The sequence below is a fragment of the Oncorhynchus gorbuscha genome, linkage group LG06, assembly GCF_021184085.1.
Source record: "Oncorhynchus gorbuscha isolate QuinsamMale2020 ecotype Even-year linkage group LG06, OgorEven_v1.0, whole genome shotgun sequence".
NCBI lineage: Eukaryota > Metazoa > Chordata > Actinopteri > Salmoniformes > Salmonidae > Oncorhynchus > Oncorhynchus gorbuscha.
In genome coordinates this window covers 53,258,929-53,274,956 of record NC_060178.1, presented here as the reverse complement: position 1 = coordinate 53,274,956, position 16,028 = coordinate 53,258,929, and the positions used below count along the sequence as shown (strand labels likewise).

The 16,028-nt window shown below is 44.7% G+C and overlaps 1 protein-coding gene across 1 annotated transcript in view; it reads left to right on the top strand.

Moving 5' to 3' along the window:
* Window positions 1-16,028, top strand: part of LOC124038708 (tyrosine-protein phosphatase non-receptor type 13-like) — a 68,829-nt gene that overhangs the window by 44,817 nt on the left and 7,984 nt on the right. The window contains exons 21-25 of the mRNA XM_046354793.1: window positions 8,104-8,202; window positions 8,652-8,745; window positions 8,840-8,925; window positions 9,600-9,723; window positions 10,529-10,743. Of these exons, the coding sequence (XP_046210749.1) occupies window positions 8,104-8,202; window positions 8,652-8,745; window positions 8,840-8,925; window positions 9,600-9,723; window positions 10,529-10,743 (618 nt within the window). The remainder of the gene's footprint in view (window positions 1-8,103; window positions 8,203-8,651; window positions 8,746-8,839; window positions 8,926-9,599; window positions 9,724-10,528; window positions 10,744-16,028) is intronic.

The following is a 16,028-nucleotide window of genomic DNA, read 5'->3' as shown; positions in this document are numbered from 1 at the left end:
CAGACTACTCTGAAACGGAGATAACCCGGTAGCAGACGAAGGAAGCGGGTGTGAGCGTATTCTGCCCAGGGAGCTGTTCTGCCCAAGACGCAGGGTTTCTGAAAGAAAGGCTGCGTAGTATGCGACCAATCGTCTGATTGGCCCTCTCTGCTTGACCGTTAGACTGGGGATGAAACCCGGAAGAGAGACTGACGGACGCACCAATCAAACGACAGAACTCCCTCCAAAACTGTGACGTGAATTGCGGGCCTCTGTCTGAAACGGCGTCTAACGGGAGGCCATGAATTCTGAATACATTCTCGATAATGATTTGTGCCGTCTCCTTAGCGGAAGGAAGTTTAGCGAGGGGAATGAAATGTGCCGCCTTAGAGAACCTATCGACAACCGTAAGAATCACAGTCTTCCCCGCAGACAAAGGCAGACCGGTAATGAAGTCTAGGGCGATGTGAGACCATGGTCGAGAAGGAATGGGGAGCGGTCTGAGACGACCGGCAGGAGGAGAGTTACCCGACTTAGTCTGCGCGCAGTCCGAACAAGCAGCCACGAAACGGCGCGTGTCACGCTCCTGAGTCGGCCACCAAAAGCGCTGGCGAATAGACGCAAGAGTGCCTCGAACACCGGGATGACCAGCTAACTTGGCAGAGTGAGCCCACTGAAGAACAGCCAGACGAGTGGAAACAGGAACGAAAAGGAGGTTACTAGGACAAGCGCGCGCGACGCAGTGTGCGTGAGTGCTTGCTTAACCTGTCTTTCAATTCCCCAGACTGTTAACCCGACAACACGCCCATAAGGAAGAATCCCCTCGGGATCAGTAGAAGCCACAGAAGAACTAAACAGACGGGATAAGGCATCAGGCTTGGTGTTCTTGCTACCCGGACGGTAAGAAATCACAAACTCGAAACGAGCGAAAAACAACGCCCAACGAGCTTGACGGGCATTAAGTCGTTTGGCAGAACGGATGTACTCAAGGTTCTTATGGTCTGTCCAAACGACAAAAGGAACGGTCGCCCCCCAACCACTGTCGCCATTCGCCTAGGGCTAAGCGGATGGCGAGCAGTTCACGGTTACCCACATCATAGTTGCGCTCAGATGGCGACAGGCGATGAGAAAAATAAGCGCAAGGATGAACCTTATCGTCAGACTGGAAGCGCTGGGATAGAATGGCTCCCACGCCTACCTCTGAAGCGTCAACCTCGACAATGAATTGTCTAGTGACGTCAGGAGTAACGAGGATAGGAGCGGACGTAAAACGTTCTTTTAGAAGATCAAAAGCTCCCTGGGCGGAACCGGACCACTTAAAACACGTCTTGACAGAAGTAAGAGCTGTGAGAGGGGCAGCAACTTGACCGAAATTACGAATGAAACGCCGATAGAAATTAGCGAAACCTAAAAAGCGCTGCAACTCGACACGTGACCTTGGAACGGGCCAATCACTGACAGCTTGGACCTTAGCGGAATCCATCTGAATGCCTTCAGCGGAAATAACGGAACCGAGAAAAGTAACGGAGGAGACATGAAAAGAGCACTTCTCAGACTTTACGTAGAGACAATTCTCTAAAAGGCGCTGTAGAACACGTCGAACGTGCTGAACATGAATCTCGAGTGACGGAGAAAAAATCAGGATATCGTCAAGATAGACAAAAACAAAGATGTTCAGCATGTCTCTCAGAACATCATTAACTAATGCCTGAAAAACAGCTGGCGCATTGGCGAGACCAAACGGCAGAACCCGGTACTCAAAATGCCCTAACGGAGTGTTAAACGCCGTTTTCCACTCGTCCCCCTCTCTGATGCGCACGAGATGGTAAGCGTTACGAAGGTCCAACTTAGTAAAGCACCTGGCTCCCTGCAGAATCTCGAAGGCTGATGACATAAGGGGAAGCGGATAACGATTCTTAACCGTTATGTCATTCAGCCCTCGATAATCACGCAGGGGCGCAGAGTACCGTCCTTCTTCTTAACAAAAAGAACCCCGCCCCGGCCGGAGAGGAAGAAGGCACTATGGTACCGGCGTCAAGAGACACAGACAAATAATCCTCGAGAGCCTTACGTTCGGGAGCCGACAGAGAGTATAGTCTACCCCGAGGAGGAGTGGTCCCCGGAAGGAGATCAATACTACAATCATACGACCGGTGAGGAGGAAGGGAGTTGGCTCGGGACCGACTGAAGACCGTGCGCAGATCATGATATTCCTCCGGCACTCCTGTCAAATCGCCAGGTTCCTCCTGAGAAGTAGGGACAGAAGAAACGGGAGGGATGGCAGACATTAAACACTTCACATGACAAGAAACGTTCCAGGATAGGATAGAATTACTAGACCAATTAATAGAAGGATTATGACATACTAGCCAGGGATGACCCAAAACAACAGGTGTAAACGGTGAACGAAAAATCAAAAAAGAAATAGTCTCACTGTGGTTACCAGATACTGTGAGGGTTAAAGGTAGTGTCTCAAATCTGATACTGGGAAGATGACTACCATCTAAGGCGAACATGGGCGTAGGCTTCTCTAACTCTCTGAAAGGAATGTCATGTTTCCGAACCCATGCTTCGTCCATGAAACAACCCTCAGCCCCAGAGTCTATCAAGGCACTACATGTAGCACCCGAACCGGTCCAGCGTAGATGGACCGACAAAGTAGTACAGGATTTTGATGGAGAGACTTGAGTAGTTGCGCTCACCTGTAGCCCTCCGCTTACAGATGAGCTCTGGCTTTTACTGGACATGAATTAACAAAATGTCCAGCAACTCCGCAATAGAGGCACAGGCGGTTGGTGATCCTCCGTTCCCTCTCCTTAGTCGAGATGCGAATCCCTCCCAGCTGCATGGGCTCAGTCTCTGAGCCAGAGGAGGGAGATGGTTGCGATGCGGAGCAGGGAAACACCGTTGATGCGAGCTCTCTTCCACGAGCCCGGTGACGAAGATCTACCCGTCGTTCTATGCGGATGGCGAGAGCAATCAAAGAGTCCACATCTGAAGGAACCTCCCGGGAGAGAATCTCATCCTTAACCACTGCGTGGAGTCCCTCCAGAAAACGAGCGAGCAGCGCCGGCTCGTTCCACTCACTAGAGGCAGCAAGAGTGCGAAACTCAATAGAATAATCCGTTATGGACCGTTCACCTTGGCATAGGGAAGCCAGGGCCCTAGAAGCCTCCCTACCAAAAACTGAACGGTCAAAAACCCGAATCATCTCCTCTTTAAAGTTCTGGTACTTGTTAGAGCAATCAGCCCTTGCCTCCCAGATAGCTGTGCCCCATTCTCGAGCCCGGCCAGTAAGGAGTGAAATGACGTAAGCAACCCGAGCTCTCTCTCTAGAGTATGTGTTGGGTTGGAGAGAGAACACAATCTCACACTGCGTGAGAAAGGAGCGGCACTCAGTGGGCTGCCCGGAGTAGCAAGGTGGGTTATTAACCCTAGGTTCTGGAGGCTCGGCAGGCCAGGAAGTAACAGGTGGCACGAGACGAAGACTCTGGAACTGTCCAGAGAGGTCGGAAACCTGAGCGGCCAGGTTCTCCACGGCATGGCGAGCAGCAGACAATTCCTGCTCGTGTCTGCCGAGCATGGCTCCTTGGATCTCGACGGCAGTGTAACGAGCGTCTGAAGTCGCTGGGTCCATTCCTTGGTCGGTTCCTTCTGTCATGCAGGTGAAAGAGGACCCAAAAGCGACTTGGCGAAAACAGAGTCTTTAATCCAGTAAAGTAAATACAATCAAAAAACACAACTTTCACTCGAAATGACGAGGACAAACTGGAGACTCGATCTTGAACAGCAGGTGAACAGCAGGTTGCCTCGGGAAGGCACTTGAACCAAACAGACTCAGACACCTGCTCACCACGCAGCATCTGAGGAAAACACGACACGACAGGGCGATACACAAACACAGCACGGTGAATTCTAGACAAGGAACCGACAGGGCAGAAACGAATAACAAGGGGAGAAATAGGGACTCTAATCAGGGAAAAGGATCGGGAACAGGTGTGGGAAGACTAAATGATTGATTAGGGGAATAGGAACAGCTGGGAGCAGGAACGGAACGATAGAGAGAAGAGAGAGCGGGAGAGTGAGAGAGGGAGGGGGAGAGAGAGGGATAGAAAGAGGGAAAGAACCTAATAAGACCAGCAGAGGGAAACGAATAGAAGGAGAAGAACAGGGACAAGGCATGATAATCAATGACAAAACATGACAAAGGCATTCCAGTTCACACACTGACTGTAGCGTGTGCAGAAAGTAGCCAATCACTTTTTCCAACTGATCTGTCGATAGCACATAATACATTTAGGGCATCAATGTTGTTGAGAAAAGTAGCAAAACTTTTGTAGTTCTATAAGGCTAATGTTATATCTTTCAAAAACGGTGTGGTAGAAAGGACTGTCAACACATACTGAACAGCTCACGTTACAGACAGAATCATGCTCTATGGCAGACCAATCCAAACTCATCTCCCAGCATGTCCAACCCATCTGTTATCTCAGCCAATCATGGCTAGTGGGAAGGTTCCTGGCTTTTTCCATGGCTAAACAAACTAGGCTCGAAAAGTAACAATTTGATTCATATTTATGGATGTAATACAAGTTTGTTATTAACCTCTTGATTCTAGCCATCCCGGATCCGGGATCGTGAATACAGCCTCAAGCTCATTACCATAACGCAACGTTAACTGTTCATGAAAATCGCAAATGAAATTAAATAAATATGCTAGTTCTCAAGCTTAGCCTTTTGTCATCTCAGATTTTCAAAATATGCTTTTCAACCATAGCTAAACAAGCATTTGTGTAACAGTATTGATAGCCTAGCATAGGATTAAACCTGGCATTCAGCATGCAACATTTTCACAAAAACAAGAAAAGCATTCAAATAAAATAATTTACCTTTGAAGAACTTCAGATGTTTTCAATAAGGAGACTCTCAGATAGATAGCAAATGTTCAGTTTTTACCAAAAGATTATTTGTGTAGACAAATCACTCCGTTTTCTTCATCACGTTTGGGTAAGAAGAAAAACGAAAATTAAGTAATTAAAACGCTAACTTTTTTCCAAATTAACTCCATAATATCGACAGAAACATGGCAAACATTGTTTAGAATCAATCCTCAAGGTGTTTTTCACATATCTATTCGATGATAAGTCAATCGTGGCAGTTTAGTTAATCCTCTGAAGAAATGGAACGCTCATGGACCTGGAGATTACGCAATAATTTTGACGCAGGACACCGGGCGGACACCTGGTAAATGTAGTCTCTTATGGTCAATCTTACAATGATATGTTATGCAGGTGAGTGAGGACCCAAAAGCGACTTAACAGAAACTGAGTTTATTAAAGTCCAAACAGAGAAAACATAATCCTCAATCCTTTACAGGAAATGTCCAAACAGGGAAAACATAAATCCTCTTTAGTTGTTGAGGAGAATTGCAGGATAAGCGGCAACAGACTGCAAGTCCCTTCGGGTAGGCGCGGGCCGTAGCGGACAGAGACACCTGCTCACACGCAGCATCTGATGAAAAGGCAAAACACGACAGGACGGAACAAGGACACAGCAAACAAGAATCCGACAAGGACAGAGGCAGAAACCGAGAGAGAAATAGAGACCTAATCAGAGGGCAAAATAGGGGACAGTTGTGAGAGAGTAAACGAGGTCGTTAGGAGAATGAGGAACAGCTGGGAGCAGGAACGGAACGATAGAGAGCGAGAGGGATAGAGAGAGAGAAAGAAACCTAATAAGACCAGCAGGGGGAAACGAAGAGAAGAGAAAGCACAGGGACAAGACATGACAATACGTGACAATACATGACATGATATGCCTACAAATACGTCACAATGCTGCAGACACCTTGGGGAAACGACAGAAAGGGCAGGCTCATTCCTGGCGCATTCACAGCCATATAAGGAGACATTGGAACACAGCGCCTTCAGAATCTGGGGCATTTCCTGTATGAAACTTCATCTTGGTTTCGCCTGTAGCATTAGTTCTGGGGCACTCACAGATAATATATTTGCAGTTTTGGAAACGTCAGAGTTTTTTCTTTCCAAAGCTGTCAATTACATGCATAGTCGAGCATCTTTACGTGACAAAATATCTTGTTTAAAACGGGAACGTTTTTTATCCAAAAATTAAAAGAGCGCCCCCTATCTCGAAGAAGCACATGAAAGTTCACATGTTCCGGAAGGCATTTCTGCCAAAAAAATGCCTTTTGATCAACATAAATGTTTACATTCAGATTCCTCTCTTCTGAAGTAGAGAGATGCGATATACGCCTAGTTTCCTGAAATGAGTCACATATTGTATAGCTGACAACGTCTTCACTTTAGCTCATTTGTCTTCATTATTACAGGAAAATAAACCACAAAAGATAATTATTTACAAGTTAATGGCGAGCCAATTACTGAGTATAGCTTATGGTTGGTTCTGAGTGTGACAAAATAAAAGCAGGACATTCTACCAGAGAATTTTAGAACTTGAACACTGTCTCGTTGCCCTAACGTTATATCCTAATTTGACTTTGGTGCAAGTCATGTCTCTGGTAAACACATACTATATCAAATAAAATCCAAGTATATTAGTCACTTGCATAGTGGAGTCTTTTGTTTAGACATATAGGTAGCTAAACAATGAACCATAATCCCAACTCCTACGTTACTACCCTGCATGAATCTGCAGGTAGCTAATTAACTAGGTTCAATGCTAGCTAGCTAACATTAGGCTATAATTAGCAATGCAGATGACTCTGCGATACAAATAATATTACTACACGTACATACACGTAACGTTAGCTAGTGAGCCAGCCAGATAACATTAGCTAACTAGCTAGTTAACAGTATGCTTTAACAGCTAGCTAGACTATCTTACCCGTATACTTGGATGGACACTTCTCCCTCTCTGTCAGGGATGCCATTGTTGCCCTTAGTTTGAAGATGTGTTCCGGAGACAGGTGTTTTATACAACAGCCTTTTGTGTGTTCTCTTTTCGACTCCCTCTGCATATTTGCAATCAAACGCCAGAATTTTCTCCATCTCCTAATATCATACTCTAATTCCACCGGATATTCCACTCATTTCAAAACTCGTTCTTCCAGAAAGTGGATGTTACATCTTCTCCTGCCACGCCCTCTACTTCTCACCATGTGGCCTGCACCCCATCTCTCCACTGTGTTTCAATAAATATCTTGGTTACCTCATCCCAGTGTCCTCATCTGAGTCTGCTCTTGGGTTCACCATGGAGAGCAACACTTTTGCAGTTGTACTACATGATATCTTTAAAAAATAATCCGTGTTAAAAAGGATTACCTACACATACTGACCAGCTCATGTTATAGACAGAAGCGTGCTATATGGCAGACCAATCTGAACTCATCTCTCGGCATGTCCATCCCATCCATTATCTCAGCCAATCATGGCTAGCTGGAAGGTTCCTGTATTTTTCTGTGGCTAAACCAGATGGTATTTGTATTTACAGACGGCATACAAGTTTGTTATTAAGGCACATGAAAGTTGTTCCAGAAGGCATTTAGGCCAAAAAACGCATTACGAAAAAAAGTTCACATTCAAATGCCTCTCCTGTGAAGAAGTAGTGACGTGCGACTTACGCCTCGTTTCCTGAAACGAGTCACATATTGTTGGAAGTACAACAAATCTATTGCTATACCAAAGCAGGTGTCAGAAGCTGTGTATGCTTGAAAACTTTGTGCAGAGGTCAAGTGAAGGGTTGTGGAGTTCATATGAATTTTGTGTTACACTATTGACAGCCTTTTAAATGTCACTTAAAATAGTTGTGAGGTATAGGATAGGAATAATAGGATTTTTGGAAAAATCTACATGTGCAAGAGTTGTCATCTTGTCTATTTATTTGATTTATTTCACCTTTATTGTCTATAGACAATAACAGATACACTGAGTGTAGACTTAATAGAATAATAGGTTAGCTGATCAAGGTCATGGCTATGAACAATGGATAAATGGATTGGTGTTCAGGGAATTTGAGAAGTTTATTTCTATGATGTCACTGTCAGTAAGAGCTGTATTATTCACAATATGCGATAGCATTCTTGGTATTAATGTATTCTCTATCTCTCTCTTTCTCTCTCGCTCTCCACCCATCCCCTCCCTACAGGTGTGTTCTAGCTCTACCTCCATCTGCAGTCTGAGGGCTGGGAAGCAGCTGGTGGTGGAGCTGAAAAAGGCTAATGGCAGCCTGGGCATCAGTGTAGCTGTAAATCTATATACGTTACAATAGTGTTTCCCAACCCCACACCTTGGCCATCCCATAGAAACGATATTACTAGAATGTGTACACATGAGTGTTTCAGTCAAATTGCTGTGGTCTGAGGGCTTTGTCCCTTCTAGTAATTATATTCCTAATTTCCACTGATTACACTCCTACTGTCTCAGTCACACCAATCTACAGTACACACTCCTCTATAGAGTGGAGTTTAGAGATCACTCTAGGGGTTAGGGTTAGGGGTCATGCTAAAAACAACCCCTAGTGCCTTCGCCTAGCCCGGACTCATAGTCTCCTATACTTAATGCAGTATGTTATATGTTCTCCAGGGGAGTCAACACCATTATTAGTTTCAGGGGAAAGAGTCAAAGGCTAGGGGCAGGGGTAGAAGCTATGGTATAATATATACAGTACAGTACAGTATGTGTTGTATTCTCCAGGGTGGAGTGAACACCAGTGTTCATTACGGGGGGATCTACATCGAGAGTCTGGTGCCAAGGGGTGCTGCTGAACAGGACGGACGCATTCAGATTGGTAACCAAACATCACTAATCAACCAATAACTGACTAGTTTCACACATTCAGATAACCAGACAGCACTAATTAATCATGTGTGTGTGTATGACAGGTGACCGACTGCTGGAAGTTGATGGGTCCAACTTGCGAGGTGTAACACAAAAACAGGCCGTGGAGTGCCTGAAGAGGACTGGAGAGGTACGATGCACACACACTCCATCCATCTTTCTCTCGCTCTTTATTCTTTTTCTCTTTCCCTCTCTCTCTCTCTGACAGTGGCAAGGTAAACCATATGTTTGCAGTTGTTGTTATTTTAGCCCATGCTAATGAGCTTTAGCCTCAACCTTTAATTTAATTGGATGTTTTGCGTGCTCTACACTGAAACCCAGGTCATAGAGCTAACATAGCGATAACACAGCCTAGCTTAGCTCAGTCCCCTCTTGTCCCCTCTGGGTTACTGTGCATTTGTAAAGTATTAAGACCCCTTTACTTTTTCCACATTTTGTTACATTACAGCCTTATTCTAAAATGTATGCACAATACCCAGTAATGACAAAGCAAAAATAGGTTTTTATACATTTTTGCCAATGTATAAAAATGTAATAAATTCTGAATACTTTCCGAATGCAATGTGTATATAAAGCCCAGATTCCAGGACAATAACTAGTAACATAACAAATCTAGCTTTTTCCTCACATGACTTCACTGGCATAATGAGTCTCTAAACACCCTTGTCTAAACCTTTACGGACAGCATTCTGTGTTTTTAGCTGTTACAGTAAGTGCTTTTTGATGTTTTTTTTCTTCTTCTGTGTATGTTCACTGAGCTGTGGGTGAATGATCGTTATATGTGCAATTGCTGTGTGTGCTTAGGTGGTGCGCCTGCTTCTAGAGAAAGACCTCCAGGCGGCTTCACAGAGCCAATCAGGAAGCCTCAGGAGAGACAGCTCCATGGAGATGACCTTGAGTGGCAAGGACTACAGCTTTGTCACTGATGGTGAGAGGACACACACACACACACACACACACACACACACACACACACACACACACACACACACACACACACACACACACACACACACACACACACACACACACACACACACACACACACACACACACACACACACACACACACACACACACACACACACACTCCTGTGACTTATCTGACAGCTACATTGTGATGACTGTCACACAGGCACACTGATGCCTTACAGCTCAGTGTTCGTGTGTGGATTCCACAGTGCACTTGTACGTGAGTGTGTGTGTGTTCCGAGTCAGAAGCACAATCTGGGTTTTACGGTTTACACACATTCCAATCTGGTGGAGGGGCATAATGTACTCAGTCATTTTTTAACAGTAGAACATGCTCATTGTTGCATGTAAATAATGTGAATCTGAATTAAAAGTGCACTAAGCAGAAATCACTCTGCCCTTTCCTGTTTGCAAAAATTAGAATAGTTAGTCTACTTTCAGTTTGTGACAAAATAAGGAAGTATAGTGTAGAGAATCATTGTACCATCTAAACCGTTGTTTAATAACTTTTCCATAAACAAAGATTTTGCATTTTCAGCTGGTGTACAAAACCAAATGTAAAAGACTCAAAAATGGAACTTAAGTACGGGAAGCATAGAAATAGTGCACATAGAACAGGGATACCGCTTCTTAGCCTTGTTATTGCAGGTACATTTGGTTGGGTCACCCAAAAAGTTACATATTGCAGCTTTAAATTAAACACAAACACACACCGCCCCCCCTCTTTCAAACACAGCTAAATAAAAATGCACTCTTCTCAGACAACACTCTGGATGTGCGGTTGAAGAAGAGTCTGTGTGGTTTGGGCTTCAGCTTCTACATCAGTGAGTTGAACAGTGGTTCTGACCAGGGCAGCAGTGTGGTGCACATCAAAACTCTGTTCCAGGGTCAACCAGCCCAGGAGTCAGGACAGATCAGAGAGGGAGACATCATATTGACTGTCAATGGAAGATGGGTTTCAGGACTCAGCTACCAGGTACGCAATGTCTTTTTTTGTACAAATCCCTTTGTCAATCCCTTTGTCAAATCTCTTTGCGCTAAGGTTCGGTGTTAAATATTTACATATGTTGACGTACCTTGCTGAATCTGAGTGAACGGGGGGGATGGCGGCCGTTTTATGGGGGTGAATGATCTTTTTTTTTTGCGTTATTTGTAAATTATTTTGTGTATAATGTGTCTGCCACTGTCTTATGACCGAAAAGAGCTTCTAGAAATCAGGACAGCGAATACTCACCTCGTATTAAAATACAATGTTTTTCTTCAACGAGTCGGACGAGGTGGATTTACACCAGACACCTGACATCCCCATCATTCGCAGGAGAAAAAGACAGAGATATCGAGGACGAAGGTCGGGATGCCTTGTAAGGATCTGGCAGCGAATTTGCCTTTACCATCGGTCCTATTAGCTAACGTACAATCATTGGATAATAAAATAGATTAACTACAAGAACATATATCCTACCAACAGGACATTAAAAACTGTAATATCTTATGTTTCACCGAGTCGTGGCTGAACGACCACATGAATAACATACAGCTGGTGGGTTATACACTGTATCGGCATAGATAGAACAGTAGGGGTGGCGGTTTATGTATATTTGTAAACAACAGCCGGTGCACGATATCTAAGGAAGTCTCAAGGTTTTGCTCGCCTGAGGTAGAGTATCTCATGATAAGCTGTAGACCACACTCCAAGAGAGTTTATATCTATTCTTTGTAGCTGTCTATTTACCACCACAAGCCGGTGTTTGCACTAAGACCGCACACAATGAGCTGTATACGGCCATAAGCATACAAGAGATGCTCATTCAGAGGCGGCACTCCTAGTGGACGGGGACTTTAATACAAGGAAATTTACATCCATTTTGCTTAATTTCTATCAGCATGTTAAATGTGCAACCAGAGGGAAAAATGCTCTAGACCACCCTTACTCCCCACACTGAGACGCATACAAAGCTCTCCCTCACCCTCCATTTGGCAAATCTGACCATAATTCTATCCTGATTCCTGTTTACAAGCAAAAACTGAAGCACCAGTGACTCGGTCAATAAAAAAGTGGTCAGATGAAGTAGATGCTATGCTTCAGGACTGTTTTGCTAGCACAGACTGGAATATGTTCCGGGATTCTAAAGTTGGCATTGTGAAGTACACCACATCAGTCACTGGCTTCATTAATAAGTGCATTGATGACGTCGTCCCCACAGTGACTGTACGTACATACCCCAACCAGAAGCCATGGATTACAGGCAACATCCGCATTGAGCTAAAGGATAGAGCTGTCGCTTTCAAGGAGCAGGATTCTAACCCGAAAGCTTATAAGGAATCCCACTATATCCTCCTCCGAACCATCAAACAGGCAAAGCATCAATACAGGACTAAGATCAAATTGTACTACACCGGCTGCGACGCTCGTCAGATGTGGCAGGGCTTGCAAACTATTACAGACTTCAAAGGGAAGCACAGCCGCGAGCTGCCCAGTGACACGAGCATACCAGACAAGCTAAATGACTTCTATGCTCGCTTCAAGGCAGGTAGCACTGGCCAGACGGATTACCAGGACGAGTACTGCGAGCATGCGCTGACTGACTAGCAGTGTCTTCACTGACATTTTCAATCTCACCCTGTCTGACTCTGTAATACCAACATGTTTCAAGCAGACCACCCTGTGCCCTTGTCCCTGTGCCCAAAAACACTAAGGTAACCTGTCTAAATGACTACAGACCCGTAGCACTCATATCTGTAGCCATGAAGTGCTTTGAAAGGCTGGTAATGGCCCACATCAAAACCATTATCCCAGAGACCCTAGACCTACTCCAATTTGCATACCGCCCCAACAGATCCACAGATGATGCCATCTATATTGCTCTCCACACTGCCCTTTCCCACGTGGACAAAAGGGACACGTGGACACCTGCCTCTGTAACTGGATCCTGAACTTCTTGACGGGCAGCTCCCAGGTGGTAAGGGTAGGTAACAACACATCTGCCATGCTGATCCTCATGGGGTCCCCTCAGGTGTGTGTGCTTAGTCCCCTCCTGTTCTCCCTTGTTCATTCATGACTGCATGGCCAGGCACGACTCCAACACCATCATTAAGTTTGCTGATGACACAACAGTGGTAGGCCTGATCACCGACAACTATGAGACAGCCTAGAGGGAGGAGGTCAGAGACCTGGCTGTGTGGTACCAGGACAACCTCTCCATAGTCTCTAGGCCGTGCTGAGTTCAAGGACATGCCCCCACTTGACCGTAGCTCGCTCGTCCTGATAGCAGTGAGTGTGCAAAAAAGTAGGCCCAAAATTAAGTCTGACCTAAAGTTGAGGTGCTTTTGGGTGACAGTGGCAGATCACCGTTGAGGCTAGAAACAATTCAACCACAGGAACGTTCCTAAGGTCCTCCCAATCTGTACAAGCATAACCTGACCGTGTGGAATTAACCCTTAAGCGTGAAAACAGGGTGTTTTCTTCTAACAGTTTACATTTACATCTTTCCCCATAGGAATACGTTGCCTGCCTGCTGATTTCAATTTTCCTGGAACAACCGGAAGTGGTTAAATTTACCTTAAAAGTGGTTTTGATTTCACAACCTACAGTTAGTGACAGATACGGCATTCATCTCTCTGTAAATAAGTCCGTTCTTAACATAAAGACGTGAAACTCAGGATTCTGTAAAAGCCTGCCCCAAGGAGGATATGTTTACTTTCAGTTTCCAGTGACAACTGGAAGTGCCATAAATTGGGGTCATAGGGGCTGTTTCAAAGGGTTAAAAAGGTCACATCTTTCCAAAATGTCATATGTGTGATTAGGCAACCCTCATGAATTGTAAATCAGTCATTTCTCCCATCAGATGTCCAAGAAAAAACATACACACTGCCAGGATGTAGTGACACAGTGTGGTACATACAGACACACAGAGCCTGTAATAGTTACCGGCGTTCACACCATCAAAGAACCGTCAGACCTAGAGCGCTGAAACTTAATAAAAATGTTCTAGAGCTTAAGTCAGTAGTGCACGGTGAGTTATGTGGCTCTAGAAGGTTCTCAGGCTGGGAAACAGCCTCATCCATTTGCAATATATTCAATACATTTTTAGTGTTGTAAAAATGACGACATTTAGAAAAGGCCCAGAATCACAAGACTAGGTGCATTGAAACCGCCTCGGCCCATAGACTGACCCTACACGTTTCTGTTCGCTAGCTTGTGCATATTCAGCACTAATTAACATCACTGCTCGGGCTCCGAATGACCTATCGAGCCAAGATTTGAGGTCACCTCAGCTAGGCCTACACATAATGTCAGAACAGGACCTCCAGCTCGAATGTAACTATGTTTCTGAAGGTTTTTTATGGTTTTAACAGAAGGTGCTATGAATTGTGGGCCGGCTCGGACATATGTGATAGTTGGCTTCTAGAAGAGTTGGACAAAGTGGGTTTGGTGTCTGTATGTACAGTGGGGAGAACAAGTATTTGACACACTGCTGATTTTGCAAGTTTTCCTACTTACAAAGCATGTAGAGGTCTGTAATTTTTATCATAGGTACACTTCAACTGTGAGAGAAAGAAAATCCAGAAAATCACATTGTATGATTTTTAAGTAATTAATTTGCATTTTATTGCATGACAAATGTATTTGATACATAACATAATATTTGGTACAGAAACCTTTGTTTGCAATTACAGAGATCATACGTTTCCTGTAGTTCTTGACCAGGTTTGCACACACTGCAGCAGGGATTTTGGCCCACTCCTCCATACAGACCTTCTCCAGATACTTCAGGTTTCGGGGCTGTCGCTGGGCAATATGGACGTTCAGCTCCCTCCAAAGATGTTCTATTGGGTTCAGGTCTGGAGACTGGTTAGTCCACTCCAGGACCTTGAGATGCTTCTTACGGAGCCACTCCTTAGTTGCCCTGGCTGTGTGTTTCGGGTCGTTGTCATGCTGAAAGACCTAGCCACGACCCATCTTCAATGCTCTTACTGAGGGTAGGAGGTTGTTGGCCAAGATCTCGCAACACATGGCCCCATCCATCCTCCCCTCAATATGGTGCAGTCATCCTGCCCCCTTTGCTGAAAAGCATCCCCAAAGAATGATGTTTCCACCTCCATGCTTCACGGCTGGGATGGTGTTCTTGGGGTTGTACTCATCCTTCTTCCTCCAAAGACAGCAAGTGGAGTTTAGACCAAAAAGCTCTATTTTTGTCTCATCAGACCACATGACCTTCTCCCATTCCTCCTCTGGATCATCCAGATGGTCATTGGCAAACTTCAGACGGACCTGGACATGCACTGTCCCCACCTTGCGTGCACTGCAGGATTTTAATCCATAGTGTGTTACTAATGGTTTTCTTTGAGACTGTGGTCCCAGCTCTCTTCAGGTCATTGACCAGGACTGCCGTGTAGTTCTGGGCTGATCCCTCACCTTCCTCATGATCATTGATGCCCCACGAGGTGAGATCTTATGTCATGCAATAAAATGCAAATTAATTACTTAAGAATCATACAATGTGATTTTCTGGATTTTTGTTTTAGATTCTGTCACAGTTGAAGTGTACCTATGATAAAAATAACAGACCTCTACATGCTTTGTAAGTAGGAAAACCTGCAAAATTGGCAGTGTATCAAATACTTGTTCTCCCCACTGTATAAGTTTGGTGTCGGTATGAAATCATACTGACTGATGGCTGACTTGATGGCAGTATAATATATTGGGATTGTAGATTTTATATTGCAAATGGACAGTGTACATTTCCAATGTGTTTAATGAGGGATTTTCCATCATAAAATGGAAAGGCTGAAATCAACACCAACAAGCGAATGAGGGAAAACACTATCACTGCTAGGCCATCCCGAGTTCAACGTGCCAGACAATTGGGCATTTCAGCAGTATATTAGAGCATGTGCACCGAGTGATGTTAAATGCCCATTGTAATACATTGCAAATGGACAGTGTACATTTGTACTTTTCCAATGTATTTAATGAGGGATTTTCCATCACCAAATGGACAGGCTGAAATCAATACAAACGAGCGATTGGACATTGTCTATTACACATATGCCAACTTCCTATAATCATATATGGCAAGTGGACATAACATACTGATTTAGTACTTTCAATACTGATATATGCCATTTGGACATGGTTCACTGACTTTTGGGCTCTGGCTGACTTTCTAAGATCAGGGTAGCCTAGTGGTTAGAGCGTTGGACTAGTAACCGAAAGGTTGCAAGTTCAAATCCCCGAGCTGACAAGGTACAAATCTGTCG